Here is a 24,440-nt window from a genome sequence, read left to right as displayed (position 1 = left end):
ATAAATTATCCATCATGGAACGGCAGACCAAATTCAAATGTCTAAATGGCCTAATTCTAATCTTATGTCTTATTGTCTAAAAATACTTTGCAAGCTGGGCAACATCTGCAAAGAGCAAAACAGAGTTAATGCTTATTTCTCTTCCCATGGGGAATCCACTCAGTCTGATAATACCTCGTGAATATCTTACTTCAAATTGTTTGGAGCATTAGAGCAATTCCAGAGAGAAGAAAGTAATATGATATAAATTCTTCCAAAAAATTTTTCTTTAAATCTAATCTGGTTTATTCAATAAAGATGCTGCTTGCTTATATTTGGCACAACAGAAAGCAAGTTTGATAAAAATATACATCTTTTAATAATAAATTCAATAATATTTTAGTAGGAATGTTATGCTGTTAAGCAGAGCTTTTATTGCACATTACAGATTTGACCACTTACAAGATGACAGCAAAGTGAATGCTCAGATGATTACATTTAAAGTGGGACTTCAAAGGAATTCAAATCCTGAGATGTGTCATTTCTTAAATAAATATTTTAACTTGTACTTTAACATGGGCTGAACAAAAGTATACTTTAAAATATTTTCCTCACGCTCAATGGTTACGTGATGTTATATCATGCTTAAATTTAGAGAAGATCCATTGCTCAATTTCTGAATCTAGTCAAGACTTTCAGATATTGTGGGGACCATTTTTGAACTATTTTCAAAACCTTTAACTTGCTGTTAAAGTACAGATGGTGGCTAATAACATATTTCACTTTATGGTAAGGATTTTTTTCCTTTTTTTCTTTCTTTACCAAACAGCTTTGACCTTGGTAGTGGGTTTAGATTTTTTTTCTGTATAGTAAAATTATTACATTTCAATATTACAATTTAATTTAATTTACATGAATATAGGGTAATGTGATTGCAAGTGTGATTCTAATATAATGTATTTGGAATTATTTTGTCTTTTTTTTGATTTATAATATATATCTTCTTGTACTCTGTATTCTTTTATGTAGAAACTAATAAAAATATTGAAAAAGAAAATATTTTCCTCTTACAAATTAGTTTGTGTGTGTTGCTTTCCTACTGTATTACACTCTTCGATTAGGCTAGAATGTGCTCCTAGATGGCTGGTAGTTCTCTCAAAGTCCTAGCTAGTCTGCATTGGCTTCCTGTATCTTTTGGAATTGACTTTAGAGTTCTCTTACTTGTTTTTTAAGCTCTTAATAGTCTGGGACTGGAGTGTATCACAGAAACTTTTTTGCTTTGTAACCCTGCTTGAGCAGCTAGGTCTTCTTCTGCCTGTCTCTTAGATTTAAAAAATAATTGGCAGGTCAGTTTTATAGAACCACACTCCTAAACTGTGGAATTCAACACCTAAAACTATAAGGGATGCAGACTCAGTTGACACTTCAAAAAAAAACAGCTCAAAACCCATTTATTTAACCTAGATTTTAACCAACAGATTATCTTTTATTTTCATGTTTGCACTTTAGCCCATTGTAAAACACTTTGAACTACATCCTTTGTATGAAAAGTGCTGTATAAATAAGCTATTCTTATTATTTGTTATTATGCCTGAGTGCTCCTACTTGGAATTCGGGCACGCAGTGGAGTTATTGCACATCTAATGCTTTGGCCCATCCCTCACTCATCAATGACACTGGGATGGAGCAAGAGGTAGATGCTGAGTCAAGGGATACACTCTGTTCCAGCTTTATGACAGCCATTGTTTGAATGGGCTCATTAGTCTTTACTTGAAAGGGAAGGTTAATGCTTTATTTATCAGGGATCCGTTCAAAGCATGACTTTTTCAAACTGCAGAGGTATGAATCAAATCCCACACTGGGGATGTGTAAACACATGGGCTGCTTCCTTAGAACTATAACCTCGTGCTGCACTGTGGCACCACAGGTGGAGTCTCTGACGCAAGTCCAACCCTGACCTCTGCTCAGTCTGCGACCATTTCCATTCCCCCTCACATCCCGAAAGCATCCTCCTGTTTCGTCAGTAAATTGGTTCCTGGTAGGATCATCAAGGGAGAGGGAATGGACATGTGAGAGAGAAGAGGAGGGAGAATTAAACTCAAGGATTGTACTGGGTCTGGCAGAGACCTTCAGGGGCTGAAGGACCACAAGGAAATATTTAAATCAATGGAATAGATCAGATTTTTAATTAATTAACAGTAGCTCAATGTGCTTTTAAAATGTGTTTTATTTCATGTTTTCATTAGCTTTACTTACATTTTTTCCAGTTGTCTCTAAATGTCTCTGATCACATGCTGTCAGAGAGCCATCTGAGCCTCATGGGTGGGGCTTTATCTTCTGCCATCTGATGTCAAGTCACGGCTCAGATTCATGGAACGGCCCAGAAAGCAGTGCTGGCAGAACGCATGGAACCAGGACGGATTGCTGCAGCCCTGAGCAGTAATGCAAGGAGGCAATTGCGATGGCGCAGGACATGTGGATCGCAATTTTCCCATTGCATTTATTGGAGCGAGAATAATGCATCCATTGTGAAAGAAAAGCAACTGGGAAACTTAGAAATGATCAAAGGGCAGGAAACAGATTTAACTATCTTCAATGTCAAGACCATGAGCTTCTGAAGCAGCTGCAAGAACTAATATAGTGTTTCAGTTTAATTATTGGAAAGTTAGCCAAATTCACTGGCAGTTAGTATTTTCTAAGTACTTGATAATTCACAGTGTTTGCACCGAGCATTGCACAGCTATACCTGTAAATAACCCTTCTGAGTTACCACAACAATGGTTATCTTCAATCACTACTGTCCTCTTTCCTTGATCATCATTTCTTTAGTCGCGTCCCGTGCACTTTTCAGCAGAGACATGATTTTCGAGCCGCCAGTCCCCCGCTCTTCCAGGGACGTTGGGGCTTTCTGTAAGATATCAGGCGTGCAAGTGAGCTTGCCCTTCTTCGCTTTTGCTCCGGAGGCCGGGATTGTGATGTACCGAGTGACCACTGTGATGTGGTAGCTCCTGAGATTAACGAGGGCCTGTATGCAGTCGTTGTATCCATCTCGGAGACTGGGACTTGGGTGTAAGATGATGTACTCACGCACGGATGGGCCTGAGGCAATACCCTGGATAAATGCCTTGTGTGCCGGTGGCATGTAATCCCTCATCCGGTGGAGGAATGCAGCTGTTAATCAGAAGACAATATGTCAACCTGGATGCAATTACTCTCAATGTCACATCTAATCAAGTAACCATGCAGGCAACCAAAAACTCATGAGGTCTCTATGAGTACGTTACAAGTGATGCTATCAGCACATTAAATCATTTGACTAGTTACATTCTTATCACTTTCATCTGTCCAACACCCTACAAGACCATGTCTAAAAATCACTCTAGTCATTATCAGCAGTCCAACGGTCCTCCTGACCATTACCCATGTTCCAATGCTCTCCCCCAACCTTTACCAACAGTCCAATGCTCACCCCGAGCATTGTTGACAGTCCAACACTGGCCCCAACCTTTACCAACAGTCCAGTGCTCACCCCGAGCGTTATTGACAGTCCAACACTGGCCCCAACCTTTACCAACAGTCCAGTGCTCACCCCGGGCGTTATTGACAGTCCAACACTGGCCCCAACCTTTACCAACAGTCCAGTGCTCACCCCGGGCGTTATTGACAGTCCCACACTGGCCCCACCCTTTACCAACAGTCCAGTGCTCACCCCGGGCGTTATTGACAGTCCCACACTGGCCCCACCCTTTACCAACAGTCCAGTGCTCACCCCGGGCGTTACTGACAGTCCCACACTGGCCCCACCCTTTACCAACAGTCCAGTGCTCACCCCGGGCGTTACTGACAGTCCCACACTGGCCCCACCCTTTACCAACAGTCCAGTGCTCACCCCGGGCGTTACTGACAGTCCCACACTGGCCCCACCCTTTACCAACAGTCCAGTGCTCACCCCGGGCGTTACTGACAGTCCCACACTGGCCCCACCCTTTACCAACAGTCCAGTGCTCACCCCGGGCGTTACTGACAGTCCCACACTGGCCCCACCCTTTACCAACAGTCCAGTGCTCACCCCGGGCGTTACTGACAGTCCCACACTGGCCCCACCCTTTACCAACAGTCCAGTGCTCACCCCGGGCGTTACTGACAGTCCCACACTGGCCCCACCCTTTACCAACAGTCCAGTGCTCACCCCGGGCGTTACTGACAGTCCCACACTGGCCCCACCCTTTACCAACAGTCCAGTGCTCACCCCGGGCGTTACTGACAGTCCCACACTGGCCCCACCCTTTACCAACAGTCCAGTGCTCACCCCGGGCGTTACTGACAGTCCCACACTGGCCCCACCCTTTACCAACAGTCCAGTGCTCACCCCGGGCGTTACTGACAGTCCCACACTGGCCCCACCCTTTACCAACAGTCCAGTGCTCACCCCGGGCGTTACTGACAGTCCCACACTGGCCCCACCCTTTACCAACAGTCCAGTGCTCACCCCGGGCGTTACTGACAGTCCCACACTGGCCCCACCCTTTACCAACAGTCCAGTGCTCACCCCGGGCGTTACTGACAGTCCCACACTGGCCCCACCCTTTACCAACAGTCCAGTGCTCACCCCGGGCGTTACTGACAGTCCCACACTGGCCCCACCCTTTACCAACAGTCCAGTGCTCACCCCGGGCGTTACTGACAGTCCCACACTGGCCCCACCCTTTACCAACAGTCCAGTGCTCACCCCGGGCGTTACTGACAGTCCCACACTGGCCCCACCCTTTACCAACAGTCCAGTGCTCACCCCGGGCATTGTTGACAGTCCCACACTGGCCCCACCCTTTACCAACAGTCCAGTGCTCACCCCGGGCATTGTTGACAGTCCCACACTGGCCCCACCCTTTACCAACAGTCCAGTGCTCACCCCGGGCATTGTTGACAGTCCCACACTGGCCCCACCCTTTACCAACAGTCCAGTGCTCACCCCGGGCATTGTTGACAGTCCCACACTGGCCCCACCCTTTACCAACAGTCCAGTGCTCACCCCGGGCATTGTTGACAGTCCCACACTGGCCCCACCCTTTACCAACAGTCCAGTGCTCACCCCGGGCATTGTTGACAGTCCCACACTGGCCCCACCCTTTACCAACAGTCCAGTGCTCACCCCGGGCATTGTTGACAGTCCCACACTGGCCCCACCCTTTACCAACAGTCCAGTGCTCACCCCGGGCATTGTTGACAGTCCCACACTGGCCCCACCCTTTACCAACAGTCCAGTGCTCACCCCGGGCATTGTTGACAGTCCCACACTGGCCCCACCCTTTACCAACAGTCCAGTGCTCACCCCGGGCATTGTTGACAGTCCCACACTGGCCCCACCCTTTACCAACAGTCCAGTGCTCACCCCGGGCATTGTTGACAGTCCCACACTGGCCCCACCCTTTACCAACAGTCCAGTGCTCACCCCGGGCATTGTTGACAGTCCCACACTGGCCCCACCCTTTACCAACAGTCCAGTGCTCACCCCGGGCATTGTTGACAGTCCCACACTGGCCCCACCCTTTACCAACAGTCCAGTGCTCACCCCGGGCATTGTTGACAGTCCCACACTGGCCCCACCCTTTACCAACAGTCCAGTGCTCACCCCGGGCATTGTTGACAGTCCCACACTGGCCCCACCCTTTACCAACAGTCCAGTGCTCACCCCGGGCATTGTTGACAGTCCCACACTGGCCCCACCCTTTACCAACAGTCCAGTGCTCACCCCGGGCATTGTTGACAGTCCCACACTGGCCCCACCCTTTACCAACAGTCCAGTGCTCACCCCGGGCATTGTTGACAGTCCCACACTGGCCCCACCCTTTACCAACAGTCCAGTGCTCACCCCGAGCATTACTGACAGTCCAACACTGGCCCCACCCTTTACCAACAGTCCAGTGCTCACCCCGGGCATTGTTGACAGTCCCACACTGGCCCCACCCTTTACCAACAGTCCAGTGCTCACCCCGGGCATTACTGACAGTCCCACACTGGCCCCACCCTTTACCAACAGTCCAGTGCTCACCCCGAGCATTACTGACAGTCCAACACTGGCCCCACCCTTTACCAACAGTCCAGTGCTCACCCCGAGCATTACTGACAGTCCAACACTGGCCCCACCCTTTACCAACAGTCCAGTGCTCACCCCGAGCATTACTGACAGTCCAACACTGGCCCCAACCTTTACCAACAGTCCAGTGCTCACCCCGAGCATTACTGACAGTCCAACACTGGCCCCAACCTTTACCAACAGTCCAACAGTCCTACCAACCATTACTGACAGTCCAAGGTACCTCCCAACCATTACTGACAGTCCAATGCTTCCCTCCAACCATTATTCACAAAATGTTGGAGGAACTCAGCAGGCCAGGCAGCATCTATGAAAATAGTACAGTTGATGATTTGGGCCGAAACCCTTTGGAAGGACTGGAGAAAAAGGCTGATCTAAAAATCTACTCTTCAGCTTTTTTTCTCCAGTCCTGCCGAAGGGTTTCAACCCAAAACATTGACTATACACTTTTTCTAGACGCTGCCTGGCCTGCTGAGTCCCTGCAGCATTTTGTGTGTGTTACTTGGATTTTCAGCATCTGCAGATTTCCTCTTGCTTGTCCCCAACCATTATTGACAGTCCAGCACTCCTTTCGACCATTACCGACAGTACCACACACCTACCAACCGTTATCAACAGTCCAACACCCCCCCCCGCGACCATGACTGACATTTTAATTCACTCTCCGACCTTTAGTCCAATGAACACACTGAACATTGGCCTGTAGGTGATGTACATGGATGTTGTCCTAGAGCCTCATTTCTGCGAGAACAGCCCGCAGCAGTACCTCGCATTGCATAGTGCAGCCGCAAGCAAATGCAGTCCATCTTGCCTCACGTTAAACAAACACTGGAGGGCAGCACTGATGGGAGGGGCCAGCTTCCAACCCACTGCAGAACCCAGTGGCACACAGCCAACTCCAGCACCTTCTTCCTCAGCAGCCGTAACAGGCGACGCCAAGGCTTGAATGAGGCCTGGTCTGTGCCACAACCGAGGTTACACGACTCCTCTCCTGTTGGTCTTGCCAGTGAACCAGAATCGCAGTATTCTACAACATTTTATCAAGTCTGTTCTCCCTGTTCTCTCAGGGAGAACAATGCTCTCCCTGACCGCTATGTTGATCTAACCCTACCCAAATTCCTTCTCCCCCATCCTGAGTAATCTGCTAGAATAACCGCACCCCCCCCCAAATCATTTTGTCAATTCCACTCCTGGTCACCTGACAGACCATTCTCGCCGAGCACCTGACCAAACCGCTTTACGCTCGATTGTTTGCTCATCTCTCCCAATATTCTCTCCACTTTCCTTAAACAGACCAAGTCATCGGTAAATATCCAAAGATTTAACAAAAGTGGTCTCACACAATTTCCCACACAAACTGCTCAGAGATGAAATGCATATGAAGAAGGATAGGACTGGTCCTCGGGTTGAGATTCTAAATTGGAGAAAGGCCAATTTTGAAGGCATCAGAAATGTTTTGATAGTTGTGGATGGGAATGGGTTGTTTTCTGGCAAAGGGATGCTTGGTAAATGGGAGCCCTTCAAAGGTGAAACATTGTAGGCACAAAGTTGCCATTTTCCTGTTAAAATAAAAGGCAAGGCTAACTGGTTTAAAGAACCCTGTTTTTTTTTGAGGGATATTGAGGCCCTGGTTAGGAAAAAGGAGGTGCGTGACAGGTATAACAGCAAAAAACAAAGAACGCACTTGAAGATTATTAGAAATGCACAAGCACAGGAAATCAGGAGGGCTAAAAGAAGGCATGAGGTTTCTTTAGCGGGTAAGGTGATGTGAACCCCAAGGTATTCTACCTTAGATACTGTATATTAAAAGCAAAAGGATAGCAAGGGACAAAAATGACTATCAACGTGGTCACCTATGCATGGAGCTGAAAGAGATATGGGAAATCTTGAACAGTTTTTTTAATCTATATTTATTGAGGAGATGGAGACAGAGTCTATATAACTGAGGTATAACACTAATGAAGTCATGCACTGTATCCTGATTACAGAAGGAAAAGTGCTGCTGCCTTGAGGCAAATTATGGTGGAGAAGTCACCAGACCCTGACAAGATGTCCCCTTGGACCAAGTGGGAAGCTAGTGTAGAAGGTGTAGGAGTTCTGGAAGAGGTATTCAAAAAGTCCAAATCACATTTGAAGTGCCAGAGGACTGGAGGATAGCTAGTGTTGTTCTGTACTTCATTAAAGGCTCTAAGAATAAGTCGGGAAATTGTAGGCTGGTGAGCCTGATGCCAATAGTGGGTAAGTTGTCGAAAGGTATTCTAAGGAACAGGGTATATAGGTATTTGCATAAACAGAGTTCATTACGGATAGTCAACATGGCTTTCACATAGTAGATCATGTCTAACAAAGCCCTGCATGGGAGGCTGGTTCAGAAAGTTCCCCCTGAATGAATAAATTGGATTGAGCTCTGGCTTAGCGGGAGGAGACAGAGAGTGGTAGTAGATGGCATCAGTGCTGGGTCTGTGGTTGATTGCCATCTACATTAATGATATGGATGATGATTTAGCAAACTGGATCAGCAAATTTGCAGATAGTGCCAAGACTTGGGGTGTAGTGGGCAGTAAAGAAGGCTATCAAGGCTTGCAGCAGAATCTAGACCAGGAAGGAAAATGGGCTACAAAATGGCAGATGGAATTTAATGCAGACAAGTGTGAGGTTTTGTATTTTGGTTGAACAAGCCAGGGTAGGACCTACACAGTGTATGGTAGAGAACTGAGGAATGTGGTAGAACAAAGGGATCTGGGAATACTGATCCATAATTCTTGGAAGTAGTGACACATGTAGATAGGGTGGCAAGGACAGCTTTTGACACATTAGCCTTTATCAATCAAGGTATTGGGTACAGTAGATGGGATGTTATGTTGAAGTTATCTAATGTGTTGGTGAGGCCAACTTTCAAGTTTTCTGAGCAGTTCGGGTCACCAACTTGCCAGAAATATACCAATAATATTGAAAGTATGCAGAGAAAATTACAAGGATGTTGCTGTGCCTTGAAAACCTGAGAAATATTCTCTGGATCACAGGAGAAAGAGGGAAGATTTGATAGAGGCATACAAAATTATGAAGGGTATAGATGGGATAAATGCAAGCAGGTTTTTTTCCCTACTGAGGTTGGGTGAGACGAGAACCAGGGTTCATAGATTAAAGGGTGAAAAGTGAAATACTTAAGGGGAACCCGAGGAGGGACTTCTCCACAAAGAGGGTGATGCGAATGTGATACGAGCTACCAGTGGAAATTGTGGATACCAGCTCGATTCCAACATTTAAGAGAAATTTGGATAAGTACAGAAGTGGAAAGGATACGGAGGACTATGGGTCAAGGCAGAATAATGGACTAAATTGGCCAAAGGCATGTTTCTGTGCTGTAATGCTCTATGACACTATGTCCTCACATGATGCCTTGCAAAGGTTACGTTCTACATGTTCTACTTCTGCAACTTTCATTCTATGGAGGGGACGTGCCTGCCGGTATTCTGTGAATTATTTGGTCGCATTTGTTGCCCCAGTATGTGAAAATGTTTTGTTTTAATATTGGTTCATTCAGATGCGTATAGTGTTGTTAAGAAGGCGTATGGTGTGTTGCCCTTCACCCACCATGGGATTGAGTTCAAGAGCCGAGAGGTAATGTTGCAGCTATATAGGACCTTGAACAGACCCCATTTGGAGTACTGTGCTCAGTTCTGGTCACCTCACTACAAGAAGGATGTGGATACTATAGAGAGAGAGTGCTGAGGAGATCTATAAGGATGTTGCCTGGATTGGAGAGCATGCCTTATGAGAATAGGATGAGTGAACTTGGCCTTTTCTCCTTGGAGCAATGGAGGATGAGAAGAGGTGATGTAATAGAGGTGAATAAGATGAAGAGAGGCAATGATCCAGTGGATAGCCAGAGGCTTTTTCCCAGGGCCGAAATGGCTAACACGAGGGGGCATAGTTTTAAGGTGCTTGGAAGTAGGTACAGAGGGGAGGTCAGAGTTAGGTTTTTCACACAGAGTGTGGTGGGTGCATGGAATGCACTGCCAGCAACGGTGGTAGAGGCAAATACAATAGGGTCTTTTAAGAGACTCTCAAATAGGTACATGGAGCTTAGAAAAATAGAGGGCTACGCAGTAGGGAAATTCTAAACAGTTTCTAGAGTAGGTTCATGGTCGGCACAACATTGTGGGCCGAAGGGCCTGTAATATGCTGTAGATTTTCTATGTTTGATGTTTTATGAAACTTGACCACTACCTGAATATTTTGATGTGCCACTGTGCAAATCCATATCTGGAGAAATATCCTCCTTTCATGTACACATATATATGCTGGAAAGGAGCCAGTAACATCAGGAAGGATCCCACCCACCCTGCTCGTGGACTGTTTGTCTTACTCCCATCAGGGAGGATGGGATGCAGCATCCACACCAGGGCTCAAACAGTAAGGCTGATCAACATCTCCACCTACTAGCCCAAACCCATACAACGCCCAACCGCCATGACTTTATCATTTCCTGTCAGTGTCCTTTTGTACAGACTCTCCTGTGTCTAGCATCACTTTATAGGCATACAATCCAACTATGTATACAGTATAAGATATCTTATGTATTTATATTTATTGTGTTTCTATTATAATTGTGTTCTTTACTTTATTTTGTTTTTTTATGCTGCATTGAATCCAAAGTAACAATTATTTCTTTCTCCTTTACACTTGTGTACAGGAGTCAAGGCAGAATAACAGTTCATAACAGACTAGATTGAATCAAACAATCTTGAATCTTTGTGGATTCACTACAGTTAACCTAGTAACAATGCAATTAAACTTGAGACCATTTTCCCTGTTTATTGCAGCAGAGTGACAAATGTGAAGACAATAGACATTTCAATTCAAGTGTCCATTTCAGACGTGAACATTTCTGGAGACAAAAGAGACTGTAGATGCTACAATGTGGAGTATGAGGATCTCAGAGAGTCGGGTAGGATTGTAAAAATAGAACGATAATTAATGTTTGAGTTGAGACCCTACATCAAGACATGGAACATCAACCTTCCCTTTGTCCCTGCCAAATGCATCTCGATCTGCTGAGTTCCTTCATCAACTTGTTTTTTGCACAAAGTTCAAAGCAAAATTTATTATTTGAGTACATACATGTCACCACATACAACCCTGAGATTCTTTTCCTACGGGCATTCTTTTTCTCGACCTTTTCTCCTTGGAGCGACGGAGGATGAGAGGTGACCTGATAGAGGTGTACAAGGTGATGAGAGGCATTGATTGTGTGGATAGTCAGAGACTTTTTCCCAGGGCTGAAATAGCTAGCACGAGAAGGCATAGTTTTCAGGTGCTTGGAAGCAGGTACAGAGGAAATGTCAGGGGTAAGTTTTTTACACAGAGAGTGGTGAGTGCGTGAAATGGGCTGCCGGCAGCAGTGGTGGGGGCGGATACGATAGGGTCTTTTAAGAGACTCCTGGATAGGTACATGGAGCTTAGAAAATTAGAGGACTATGGGTAACCCTAGGTAATTTCTAAGGTAAGGACATGTTCGGCACAGCTTTGTGAGCTGAAGGGCCTGTATTGTGCTGTAGGTTTTCTATGTTTCTATGTTTCTATTCTAAACATCAGGAACTATAAACTGTAAGCAAACTGTGCAAACGCAGATATAAATAAATATCAACAAATAACAAGCATGAAATAACAATATAACAGAGTCCACAAATAAGTGTAGTTATCCTCTTTTGTTCAAGAGCCTGATGGTTGAGGGGTAGTAACTGTTCTTGAACCTGGTGGAGCGAGTCCTGAGGCTCCTGTACCTTCTACCTGATGGCAGCAGCAAGAAAAGAGCATGGCCTGCCTGGTGAGGATCTCTGGTGACAAGTGCTGCTTTTCTACAGCTTAGTGGTTGGGAGAATTTTACCAGTGATGTACTGGGCCGAATTCACTAACTTTGGCAGGATTTTCTGCTCAGTCTTTGGTGCTCCCATACCAGGTTGTAATACTGCCAGTTGGCACATTTTCCAACACACATTCTATAGAAGTTTGCCAAGGTTTTCAATGACATGCCAAACCTCCGCAGACTCCTGAGGAAGTAGAGGTGCTGTTGTGCTTTCTTTGCAATTATATTTATATGAGGGATCCAAGCCAGGTCCTCCGAGATAGTGACACCCAGGAATTTAAAGTTTCTGTCCCTCTCCACCTCTGAATCCTCCAATGGTTACTGGCTCGTGGACCTCTGGTTTCCCTCTCCTGAAGTCTACCTTTGAAACCTTTGAAACTATCAGTTCCTTGGTCTTATTGACATCGAGTGAGAAGTTATTGTTATTACACCACTTATCCTGTATGCTGATTCATTATCCCCTTTGATACAGCCCACAACCGTGGTGTCATCAGCAAACTTGTATATGGCGTTGGAGCTGTACTTAGCCGCACGGTCATAGGTGTAAAGTGAGTAGAGCAGGGGGGTTAAACTCACATCCTTGCAGTGCTCCTGTGCTGATGGAGATTATGGAGGAGATGTTTTTGCCAATCTGAACTGACTCCATGAGATTATTAGTATTTGCCACCTTCTACGTACAGTATTCCCTTGAAACTTTTCAATAATACAAACTGCTTTGGTGAGAAGAGTCCATTCTGTTTATTCCTTTTGCTGAGTTTTATTTTCAGCCGAATTTGATTTCTGTCACGAGCAGCTATGGAATATAATTTAAGTTTCCCCTTTGGGTGCAAACCATGCAGTGTTTGTGTTATTGATGGCTTGTGTCAGCTGTATTTATATAAAGCGCTTATCTTAATGAAATTTCGATGGTTTGTAATTTCTGCATTTACCTGCATACTCAGAGAGCTTGGCTTACCTGGGTCTGAAAGGCCGGCCTTGTTGTTGCTACCAGGCAGGAGGTTAGCCAGGGAGCTAATGGAAGGACATGGGCAGGCCACAATAAGGCCCACGCACAAGCCTCAGTGACAGGCAGTACAAGCCTACATAACACTCACAAAGTGCTGAAGGAACTCAGCAGGTCAGGTAGCATCTATGCAAATGATGCCGAAGAAGCATCTCGGCCGGAAATGTCAACCCTTTATTCATTTACAAAGACCTGCTCCCTGACCTGCCGAGTCCCTCCAGCATCACGTGTGTGTTGCTTTGGATTTCCAGCATCTGCGAGCTTTCTCATATTTATGATACTACAAGCTTACCCTGTCTAGCCAGTTGCCAAATCCATCAATGTTTCTAAATTCACAATTCCAGATTGTTTATTGGCATTCTGCAGGACATGAGTGTAAAGAAGAACTAAATGACTCTGGAAAAAACACAAGGAGCACAATAAAAATAAATATTAAAGCAATCCTATGTGTTGGCACATGGCCAAGTGGTTAAGGCATTTGTCTAGTGATCTGAAGGTCACTAGTTCGAGCCTTGGCTGAGGCAGTGTGTTGTGTCCTTGAGCAAGGCACTTAACCACACACTGCTCTGCGACGACACCGGTGCCAAGCTGTATTGGTCCTAGTGCCCTTCTCTTGAACAACATCGGTGGCATGGAGAGGGGAGACTTGCAGCATGGGCAACTGTCGGTCTTCCATGCAACCTTCCAAGGTGCAAATCCATGGTCTCACAAGACTAACGGACGCCTATATGTCCTATTAAACACAACGAACTTGATATACGCACATAAACTGATTGTATGTACATAAGGTGACTCTAGCTGTTGTGTTTGTAGTGATAGTGGGAGGTGCCAGGGTGGATTACTGGGTGGGGGTGTTGACGGATTGGGGAAGTAGCTGTTTTTGAGTATGGTGGGGTTGGTGTGGATGCTGCACAGCTTCTTCCCTGATGGGAATGGGACAAACAGTCCATAAACAGCGTGGGTCAGATTCTTCATGATATTGCTGGCCTGTTCCTGGCACCTTTCTGTATATACCAAATGACTCCATAATCTAAAAGTTTAATTTAAACTTTTAAGTGTAAGGTACTGCTACATAATTTAAAAACAGTAAACAAACACTTTATTTTTCCCTTCTTCCCCGACAGCCTCTTTCCCCAGTTTAGTGATTGGCCTTTGAGATCTTGTGTGATGTCAATGAGATCCTGCTTGGCTACTAGATCTATGGGACCTAGTGGCAGAGTGTAGTTGGAAGATGGATGGCTGAGAGCTCAGCCAGTCAGGTTGAGGCTTCCATCACTGGGTGGGGCTCTCTGACCTTATTGACCATTGTTCTGGGAATCCAAACCACACACACAATGCTGGAGGAACTCAGCAGGCCAGACTGAACTTTTTTCCATAGATGCTGCCTGGCATGCTGAGTTCCTCCAACATTTTGCATGTGTTGTCCAGAAAAATCATTTCTTTTTCTTTTGCATTGGCAAAGACTTCAGAAAATTACCCAGTTAAGTAATGGGTAGATAAAACGAACTATAAGACCATAAAACCATAAGATTTAGGAGTAGAAGTAGGCCATTCAGTCCATCGAGTCATTCAATCATGGGCTTATCTACTTCATCCAGTCATCCCCACTCCCCTGCTTTCACCCCATACCCTTTGATGCCCTGGCTAATCAAGAACCTATCTATTTCTGCCTTAAATACACCCAATGACTTGGCCTCCACAGCCGCTCGTGGCAACAAATTCCACAGATTTACCACCCTCTGACTTAAGTAATTTATCCACATCTCAGTTCTAAAAGGACATCCTTCAATTCCGAAGTCGTGCCTTCTTGTCCTAGAATCCCCTACCATGGGAAATAACTGCCACATCTAATTTGTACAGGCCTTTTAACATTCAGAATGTTTCTATGAGATTCTACACCCCACCCCCACCAATTCCCCTGAACTCCAGGGAATACAACCCAAGAGCTGTCAGACGTTCCTCATAAGGTAACCCTCTCATTCCTGGAATCACTCTCGTGAATCTTTCTCTGAACCCTCTCCAATGTCAGTATATCCTTTCTAAAATAAGGAATCCAAAACTGCACACAATACTCCAAGTGTGGTCCCACGAGTGCCTTATAGAGCCTCAACATCACATCCCAACTCTAGTATTCTATACCTCCAGAAATGAATGCCAACATTGCAATCGCCTTCTTCACAACCGATTCAACCTGGAGGTTAACCTTTAGGATATCTTGCACAAGGACTCCCAAATCTCTTTGCATTTCTGCATTTCAAATTCTCTCCCCATCTAAATAATAGTCTGCCCATTATTTCTTCCAGCAAAGTGCATGACCATACTATACCCATTAAGCTGGTGGATTGGGAAAATAAACTACACCTTACACGTCTTGGCTGGAAGTGTTTCACTCTGATATAAATTGAACATTGTTCTGTGTCAAAAATACAGGAACTTCTCCCAGCCTCGTATCTTTCATCTCAGTCAAACCAAGATCCTAAATACATGCAGACTAATGCTTAAAACATTGACCTGTCCTTTCTGCAACGGGGAATTAAAACCAAAATGTTCACAAATTAAAGTAGCCACTTCAGTTAGGAAGGATTTCAGTTAATGCATCAAACCGTAATGTAAAACCTGTGAGTAGGGTTGGAATTTATTATTAGAATGAGTAATATGGAAACGAGAGCAGTTTGAACATTTTGCAATTCAGTTCAACAGAACTCAAATGGATTTCGATGTACAAATGCATTTTCTCATACAACAGAAGTCAAACCTCTCCCTGTTCCTTACGCCCAGACATTAGACTGAAATGGCATGGCAGACAACGCTTACCGCTTTGCTCGTTGTGATGTACTCCCAAAAACTCATCGAAGGACTGAAGTGTAGAGCTTTGGGCAGCACTTCCCCCTGAAAATTGCCTTGGATTCTCCCACACTCCCTCATACAGCAGCCCATCCAGAACAGCTGGGTTATCCTTCCACCTGCAAGATAAAATCCAAGTGAGGTCCGGGGGCAAGTGCAGTGAAGGGAACACACGTAGCCAATGTGTACACAGCCTGCTTCCTTTTGTCAGGATAATCACTGGCATTGGATTAGAGTTTAATTAGAGTGCCTGGGAAGATATGTAGAGCCAGAACTGTATATTTTACTCCACTGCCCAACTTCAGTAATGTTGAAGGCAATAATATTCCACAGTAAATCTGGCGGTGCAGCAGTTGAATTATCAAACCACCAACTCGGAGGAATGAACTAACCATCCAGAGATTTGCAGTCATAAAGTCACCATTTATAGATTTTAAAGGTGAGATTTATTTGTCACGATTACATCAAAACATACAGACACATGCGTTGCTTTGTGTCAACGACCACCACAGGCTGAGGATTGTGCTGGGTGCAGCCGCAGCTGTCAGCATACTTCCAGTGCCAACGTAACATGCCCACAACTGAATAACCTAAACTGTACGTCTTTGGAACATGGGAGGAAACTGGAGCATCTGGAGGAAACCCATACGGTCAAGGGGAGCATTTACTAACACCTTACAGACAACGACAGGATTTGAACCTCTATCAGTGATGGCTGACGCTGTAAAGTGATTGTGCTAACAACTAGGCTACCGTACCCTATAATTGAATTTTTTTTCCACATCTTAATCGAAAAACTTCTATCTGCTCTCTTCCCAGCCTCTGCTGCTCCAGAGAAAATAACCCCTTCATTATTATGCATCCCTAATTGCCCTTGCTAGGGCATTTCAGCAACCTGCCATCCAGAGCTATATATAGACAGCACCCTGCTGCAAGATAAATGCTTTGTCTGAGAGAAATTAGTGAATGAAATGGATTCTTACATCATTAAGGTTTAAATTCAGTTTATAACTTGTATCTTGACAATATTAATGGTGACCACAAAACTACTGGGTTGCTACAAGGACCCATCTCATTCACCAACTTCTTTCAGACAAGAGCATTTAATTCGTAGTGGGGTGTTTCTTCTATTTGCCTATAACCCTGGACCACAGGTTGCCAAAATGCCCTAGGGCAAGGGTAAGAGCAAGGGCAACTAATGAAGTGGTTGTTTTCTCTGGAGCAGCACGCTGAAGGGAGATCTTAGATGCAAGAGATCCAGCAGATACTGGAAATCTAGAGCATTGCACGCAAAGTGCTGGAGGAGCTCAGCAGATCAGGCAGCATCTATGGATGGGACTAAACATTTGACGTTTTGGGTTGAGACCCTTCATCAGGACTGGAGAGGAAGGGGGAAGAAGTCAGAATAGGAAAGTGGGGGAGGGAAGGGAAACTTACAAGGTGGCAGGTGATAGGTGAAACCGTGAGGGGGGCGAGGGGTAAAGTAAAGAGCTGGGAAATTGATTGGTGAAAGAGAAGGGGGAATCTGAGAGGAGAGGACAGAAGGCCATGGAAGAAAGGGAAGAGGAAGGAGAAACCAGAGGGAGGTAAGAAGAGAAGGTGTGAGATGGATGCAAGAATGGGTAAGGGTGAGTGGGTTTAATTACTGGAAGTTCGAGAAATCGATATTCATGTCATTAGATTGGAGGCTACCCAGAGAGAATATAAGGTGTTGCTCCTCCAACCTGAGTGTGGCCTTTTCACAGCAGTAGAGGAGGCTATGGACTGTCATGTCAAAATGGGAATGGGAAGTAGAATTGAAACGGGTGGCTACCAGGAAATCTCAGTTTTTGTGGCCTGAGGGAAGATCTGACAGAGGTTTTATGAGATATGAGAGGCATAGATAGAGTAGAAAGCCAGTAGATAGAGTAGAAGACCTACCTGGGGGGAGCAACAGTGGCCACACCTCTGGCACAGAGTCTGGCCCTGTGGCTCAGGAGGGTAGGGAAAGGAAGAGGATGGCAGCTGAGATAGGGGACTCTATAGTTAGGGGGTCAGACAGGCGATTCTGTGGATGCAGGAAAGAAACATGAATGGTAGTTTGCCTCCCAGGTGCCAGGGTCCGGGATGTTTCTGATGGAGGAAGAGACAGTTGGCTCACAAATAGAGAAAGCTTGTAGACAGTGCGAGAGGGAGGATAGGTAGGTGAAAGACAAGGGATGCGCTCAGACCGCTGGTTTGAGATGTGTCTATTTTAATGCAAGGAGTATTATGAACAAAGTGGATGAGCCTAAAGCATGGATCAGTAGTTGGAACTATGATGTTGTGGCCATTACAGAGACTTGGATGGTTCAGGGGCAGGAATGGTTGTTTTGAGTGCCAGGCTTTAGATGTTTCAGAAAGGACAGAGAAGGAGGCAAAAGAGGTGGGTGTGTGGCAATGTTGATCAGAGATAGTGTCACGGCTGCAGAAAAGGAGGAAGTCATGGAGGGATTGTCTGCGGAGTCTCTGTGGGTTTAAGTTAGGACAAGGAAGGGGTCAATAACTAACTCTACTGGGTGTTTTTTTATAGACCTCCCAATAGTAACAGGGACATCGAGGAGCAGAAGGGAGACAGATTCTGGAAAGGTGTAATAATAACAGGGTTGTCATGGTGAGAGAGTTTAATTTCCCAAACTGGCATCTCCCTAGAGGAAGGGGTTTGGATGGGGTGGAGTTTGTTAGGTGTGTTCAGGAAGGTTTCTTGACACAATATGTAGATAAGCCTACAAGAGGAGAGGCTGTACTTGATCCAGTATTGGGAAATATCAGATCTCTCAGTGGGAGAGCATTTTGGAGATAGTAATCACAATTCTATCTCCTTTACCATAGCATTGGAGAGGGATAGGAACAGACAAATTAAGCGTTTAATTAGAGTAAGGGGAAACATGAGGTTATCAGGCAGGAACTTGAAAGAATAAATTGGGAACAGACATTCTCAAGGAAATGTACAGAAGAAATGTGGCAAATATTCAGGGGATATTTACATGGAGATCTGCATAGGTACGTTCCAATGAGACAGGGAAAGAATGGTAGGGTACATGAACTGAGGTGTACAAAGGCTGTTGTAAATCTAGGCAAGAAGAAAAGAAAAGCTTATGAAAGGTTCAAAAAACTAGATAATAATAAAGATCGAGAAGATTATAAGGCTAGCAGGAAGGAGTTTAAGAAAGAAATTAGGAGAGCCAGAAGGGGCCATGAGAAGGCCTTGGCAGACAGGATTAAGGAAAACCCCAAGGCATTCTATAAGTATGTGAAGAACAAGAGGATAAGATGTGAGACAATCAAGTGTGACAGTAGAAAAGTGTGTATGGAAGCGGAGGAGATAGCAGAGGTGCTTAATGAGTACTTAGCTTCAGTATTCACTACGGAAAAGGATCTTGGCGATTGTAGGGATGACTTACAGTGACTGAAAAGCTTGAGCATATAGATATTAAGAAACAGGATGTGCTGGAGGTTTTAGAAAGCATCAAGTTGGATAAGTCACTGAGACTGGATGGAATGTACTCCAGGCTACTGTGGGAAGCGAGGGAGGAGATTGCTGAGCCTCTGGCAATGATCTTTGCATCATCAATAGGGACAGGAGAGGTTGCAGAGGACTGGAGGATTGCAGATGTTGTTCCCTTATTCAAGAAAGGGAGTAGAGGTAGCTCAGGAAATTATAGACCAGTGAGTCTTACTTAAGTGGTTGGTAAGTTGATGGAAAAGATCCTGAGAGGCAGGATTTATGAGCATTTAGAGAGGCATAATATGATTAGAAATAATTGGCATGGCTTTGTCAAAGGCAGATCGTGCTTTATGAGCCTGATCAAATCTTTTGAGGATGTGACTAAACACATTGATAAAGGTAGAGCAGTAGATGTAGTGTATATGGATTTCAGCGAGGCATTTGATAAGGTACCCCATGCAAGGCTTATTGAGAAAGTAAGGAGGCATGGGATCCAAGGGGACATTGCTTTGTGGATTCAGAACTGGCTTGCCCACAGAAGGCAAAGAGTGGTTGCAGACGGGTCATATTCTGCATGGAGGTCGGTTACCAGTGGTGTGCTCAGGGATCTGTTCTGGGACCCCTACTCTTCGTGATTTTTATAAATGACCTGGATGAGGAAGTGGAGGGATGGGTTAGTAAATTTGCTGATGACACAAAGGTTGGGGGTGTTTTGGATAGTGTGGAGGGCTGTCAAAGGTTATAGAGGGACATTGATAGGATGCAAAACTGGGCTGAAAAGTGGCAGATGGAGTGTGAGGTGGTTCATTTTGGTAGGTCAAATATGATGGCAGAATATAGCATTAATGGTAAGACTCTTGGCAGTGTGGAGGATCAGAGGGATCTTGGGGTCTGAGTCCACAGGATACTCAAAGCTGCTGCGCAGGTTGACTCTGTGGTTAAGAAAGCATATACGGTGCATTGACCTTCATCAATCATGGGATTGAGTTTAGGAGCCAAGAGGAATATTGCAGCTATATAGGATCCTGGTCAGACCGCACTTGGAGTTCTGTGCTCAGTTCTGGTCGTCTCAGTACAGGAAGGATGTGGAAACCATAAAAAAGGTGCAGAGGAGATATACAAGGATGTTGCCTGGATTGGAGAGCATGCCTTATGATAATAGGCTGAGTGAACTTTGCTTTTGCTCCTTGGAGCGACGGAGGATGAGAGGTGACATGATAGAGGTGTAAAAGATGATGAGAGGCATTGATCGTGTAGATCATATAACCATATAACAATCACAGCACGGAAACAGGCCATCTCGGCCCTTCTAGTCCATGCCGAACACTTACTCTCACCTAGTCCCACCGACCTGCAATATAACCATATACGTCAGAGGCTTTTTCCCAGAGCTGAAATGGCTAGCACAAGAGGGGACAGATTTTGAGTGGTGAGTGTGTGGAATGGGCTGCCAGCGACGGTGGTGGAGGCAGAAACGATAGGGTCTTTTAAGAGACTCCTGGATAGGTACATGAAGTTTAGAAAAATGGAGGGTTATGGGTAACCCTAGGTAATTTCTGAGGTAAGGACATGGTTGGCACAGCTTTGTGGGCCGAAGGGCCTGTATTGTGCTGTAGGTTTTCTAAGTTTCTACGAAACGCCTGATACTAGACAGCATGTATTTTAGATGACGGGGGCTACGTTCAAAGGGGATGTCTGGCGCAAATTTTTTTATACACAGAGATTAGTGGGTTCCTGGTATGAGCTGTCAAAAGTGGTAGTGGAGGCAAATATATATTCAAGAGGCTCATAGATACACACATAAATATACAGGAAATGTGCTGCCAGAAGGGATTAGCTAGTTGGGCATTCATTTACTAACTGCACTAGTTTGGCACGACATTGTGCACCGTGTTCCTGTGTTGTTCTGTTCTATGATTGATGTTCCAGGTGCCCCAGCAGCCCCTGGAGGATGTACAAATTAAACACGTCCAACACAGGGAACACCACAGATCTGAGCTGACCTTCAGAAAGACAATCAAGGTGAGTTCATTTATATTTTGGGATTGACATACTGGTGGTAAACCTGCAATTGAGCACCAGGCCATTTCAGAGTCAGGCGTACTGCAGGGTGTGGAGTCACACGCAGGCCAGACCAGGTAAGGGAGATCGATTCCCTCCTCCGAACCTGAAGTGCTAATCTAACAATGTCATTACCACTGTCCCTGATTCTAGTTCACTTGAGAAGTGATAATCTAGCAATGTAATCATCACTCTTCCTGATTCTAGTTCACATAAAGATTGAATGCTACTAAATTAACTGAATTTAACTTTAGTTTAATCAAATTTAGTTAATTTGGATTTGATCTCTAGATTGTTGGTTCAAACCTCTGGATTACTAATCCACTGATTTAACTTTGTTCTTTCACTGGTTTTTGTAATACAGACCAACCACAATCTGTGAATGGTGGCAAAGATTTTCACTATTTTTCCTGTGACCACAGTTGGCGCACTCTAAGCAGCAGGGTGATTTAATGTTGGGCTGTGTGGCTGCTTTGATCAATGTGTGGTTTGGTGAAGATGTTGCCTAACACAGCATGAGGCTTTAAGAAATGTTGGAGCACTGGGAAATGAGTGCTACTACAAATGCAAACAACTGCAACTGCTGAAAATCTGAAGAGAGAGTGCTAGGAGGGCTCCAAAAGGAGAAAGAAAGGAAGTTCAGGTTTCACATCATTTGAATCACATTGCCCTGTAGCATTAATCTATTTCTCTCTCCACAGTCGCTGCCTGAACGGCTGAATATTTCCAGCAACCTTTGTATCATTACAGGGACTTTATCCAATTTCCTGGAGCCATGGAGTTATACAGCACAGAAACAGGCCCTTTAGCCCAACTCATCCATGCTGTCTTTATAACGAAGGCTAATCCCATTTGCCTTCATTAGGACAGTATCCTTCTGTGCCTTGCCTATTTATGTGTCTATCTAAATATCCCCCAAATTGTATCTGATCCCTCTACCACCTCTGCCAGTGTTTTCAGGATATCAGCTACTCGCTGTATAAAAAAATCTCCTCATATCCCCTTGAGGATTCCTTCCTTTCATATTATCCCTCTGCGCTCCTGCTTTTAATAACCCTACCATGGGGAAAAGGGTTTGGCTATCAACCCCTATGTGTGCCTCTCTTCTTCTCGTGTGCTTCTATCAGATCACCCCTTCACAGAGGGAAAACAAGCCCAGTCACTCCAATTCCTCTGATAACCAAAGTCCTCCAAATTCAGGCAACGTCCTGGTGAATCTCCTCTGCACTCTCTTCAGCACAATCACATTGTCCTTATAGTGTGACAACTAGAGCCACACACTTTATTTATTCTGCCATCTTACTGGTGGTTCGTAATATTGTGGAAGTGAAATAACAAGGCAGGGAGAATTATATTGATTCATCGGGCATACACTACATTAGGTACCTAAATAATGTGGCAAATGAGTGTATGGCAGTGGTCTTCTGTTGCCTTAGCCCATCCGCTTCAAGGTTTGACATGTTGGAGGTTCAGAAAGGATCCCCTGCACAGCACTGCTGTAACGTACAGTTATTTGAGCTACTGTCACCTTCCTGTCAACTTGAACCAGTCTGGCCATTCTCCTCTGACCTCGCTCATTAACAAGGCATCTTCACCCACAGAACTGCCGCTCACTGGATGCTTTTGTTTTCTCGCACCATTCTCTGTAAACTCCAGAGACTGTTGTGCATGAAAATCCCAGGAGATCAGCAGTTTCTGAGATACTCAAACCACCCCGTCTGGCACTAACAATCATTCCATGGTCAAAGTCACTTAGATCACATTCCTTCCCGATTCTTATGATTGGTCTGAACAGCGGCTGAACCTCTTGACCATGTCTGCATGCTTTTATGCACCTGACAGTTGCTGCCAGGTGACTGGCTGATTAGATATTTGCATCGACCAATAGTTGTATAGATGTATCTAATAAAGTGGCCACTGAGTATGTCTGCAAGACTAGTTAACCAGGCTAGTGTCATTACATAGAAAATTCTGCGGCTGTTGGATGCATTATTGCATTAAAAGTACCTTGAAGACTATGACAGCCTTAAAAATAGATGGTTATTCAAAGGAAAAGGTTTTGAGTTTAGGGGATAAAATTAACATAATACATGGGCAGCTAATTCATTGAAAGTTGTACATAATTCTACAAAATAGAAAAGTTTTAGTAGTGACTACATACCCAGACAGAAAGATGCGAATGATTCCATAAAATACAACAGGGTCGACATGCTCTGTGGAGAGAAACAGATCCTTCTTCAATTAAAGCATTGTACAGGAGAGGAAAATGGGCCAGTCCGTGAAGGTAAAATTTAGGCTGGCATCTGGCCAGTGGTCGTCAGGCACCAAGACAGATTATTTCATAATGAGTTGCAAATACGGGTACAATTACGACATTTGGAAAGCATTTGGACGGGTCTACGGGTTGGAAAGGTTTAGAGGGATAATGGGCCAAATGCAAGGAGATGGGACTAACACGGTTGGCACAGACAGGTTGGGCCGAAGGGCCTGTTTTGATAGTGAGCTCTATAACTTTACGACTAATGCATTCCTTCTGGTGAAGGTACTCTGATTACTGCATGTTCCAGTGCTGTTGGAGGGGAGTTCCAGGACTATTCCCAATATTCCTACCCATCAGCCATCCACCTTTCTGGTATTTCACACAGTTTGGTGAAGTAACACGGTTTAGTTCGTTCGGAGAAGATGCCGAGAGGGTGGTCAGTCAGCAAAGGACCCGACAGTATCAGTAAAAGTGTGCCGACACTTACCATCCATCTTCCTGAAGGCCTGGTTCATCTTTCTGATCGATGCAGCCACATCTTGCAAAGCACTTTTAATGGAATCATCCTCATGCTTCCAAACCGCTTCAGTTGCTGTGGCAATAGCCTGGCCAATGAGGAGGAGCACTTGTATTAGGTATGCAAATAAATTTCCTTTGATGTCATGGTGACATATACACATTATGATAATAAATTTACTTTGAACTTTCAACCTATCCACCTCTTTGGATGTGTGTGTGGTGTTGGGGGATAGAAATCAGTGCACCAGGAGGAATCGGGGAGAATGTCCAAGCATCACACGGACAGCACCAGGGGTTAGGATTGAATCTAGGTTTCTGTAGCAGCATTACTCTCTGAAGCAGCAC

General features: G+C 45.0%; 1 protein-coding gene across 3 annotated transcripts in view; it reads right to left on the bottom strand.

Annotated features, from left to right (window-relative positions):
* Positions 1-273: 273 nt before the first annotated feature.
* ido1 (indoleamine 2,3-dioxygenase 1) overlaps positions 274-24,440 on the bottom strand; it is a 44,865-nt gene continuing 20,698 nt past the window's right edge. For all 3 annotated transcript variants that reach the window (XM_072266476.1, XM_072266478.1, XM_072266477.1), the window contains 4 exons: positions 24,064-24,181; positions 23,478-23,529; positions 15,760-15,908; positions 274-3,150 (listed from right to left, as the gene is read on the bottom strand). In XM_072266476.1, coding sequence (XP_072122577.1) covers positions 2,774-3,150; positions 15,760-15,908; positions 23,478-23,529; positions 24,064-24,181 — 696 coding nt within the window. In that variant the 3' untranslated portion in view covers positions 274-2,773. The remainder of the gene's footprint in view (positions 3,151-15,759; positions 15,909-23,477; positions 23,530-24,063; positions 24,182-24,440) is intronic.

Source organism: Mobula birostris, chromosome 8 (genome assembly GCF_030028105.1).
Source record: "Mobula birostris isolate sMobBir1 chromosome 8, sMobBir1.hap1, whole genome shotgun sequence".
Classification (NCBI taxonomy): Eukaryota; Metazoa; Chordata; class Chondrichthyes; order Myliobatiformes; family Myliobatidae; genus Mobula; species Mobula birostris.
The sequence above is the reverse complement of the archived record's forward strand: the minus strand, read 5'-3'. Positions and strand labels throughout refer to the sequence as shown.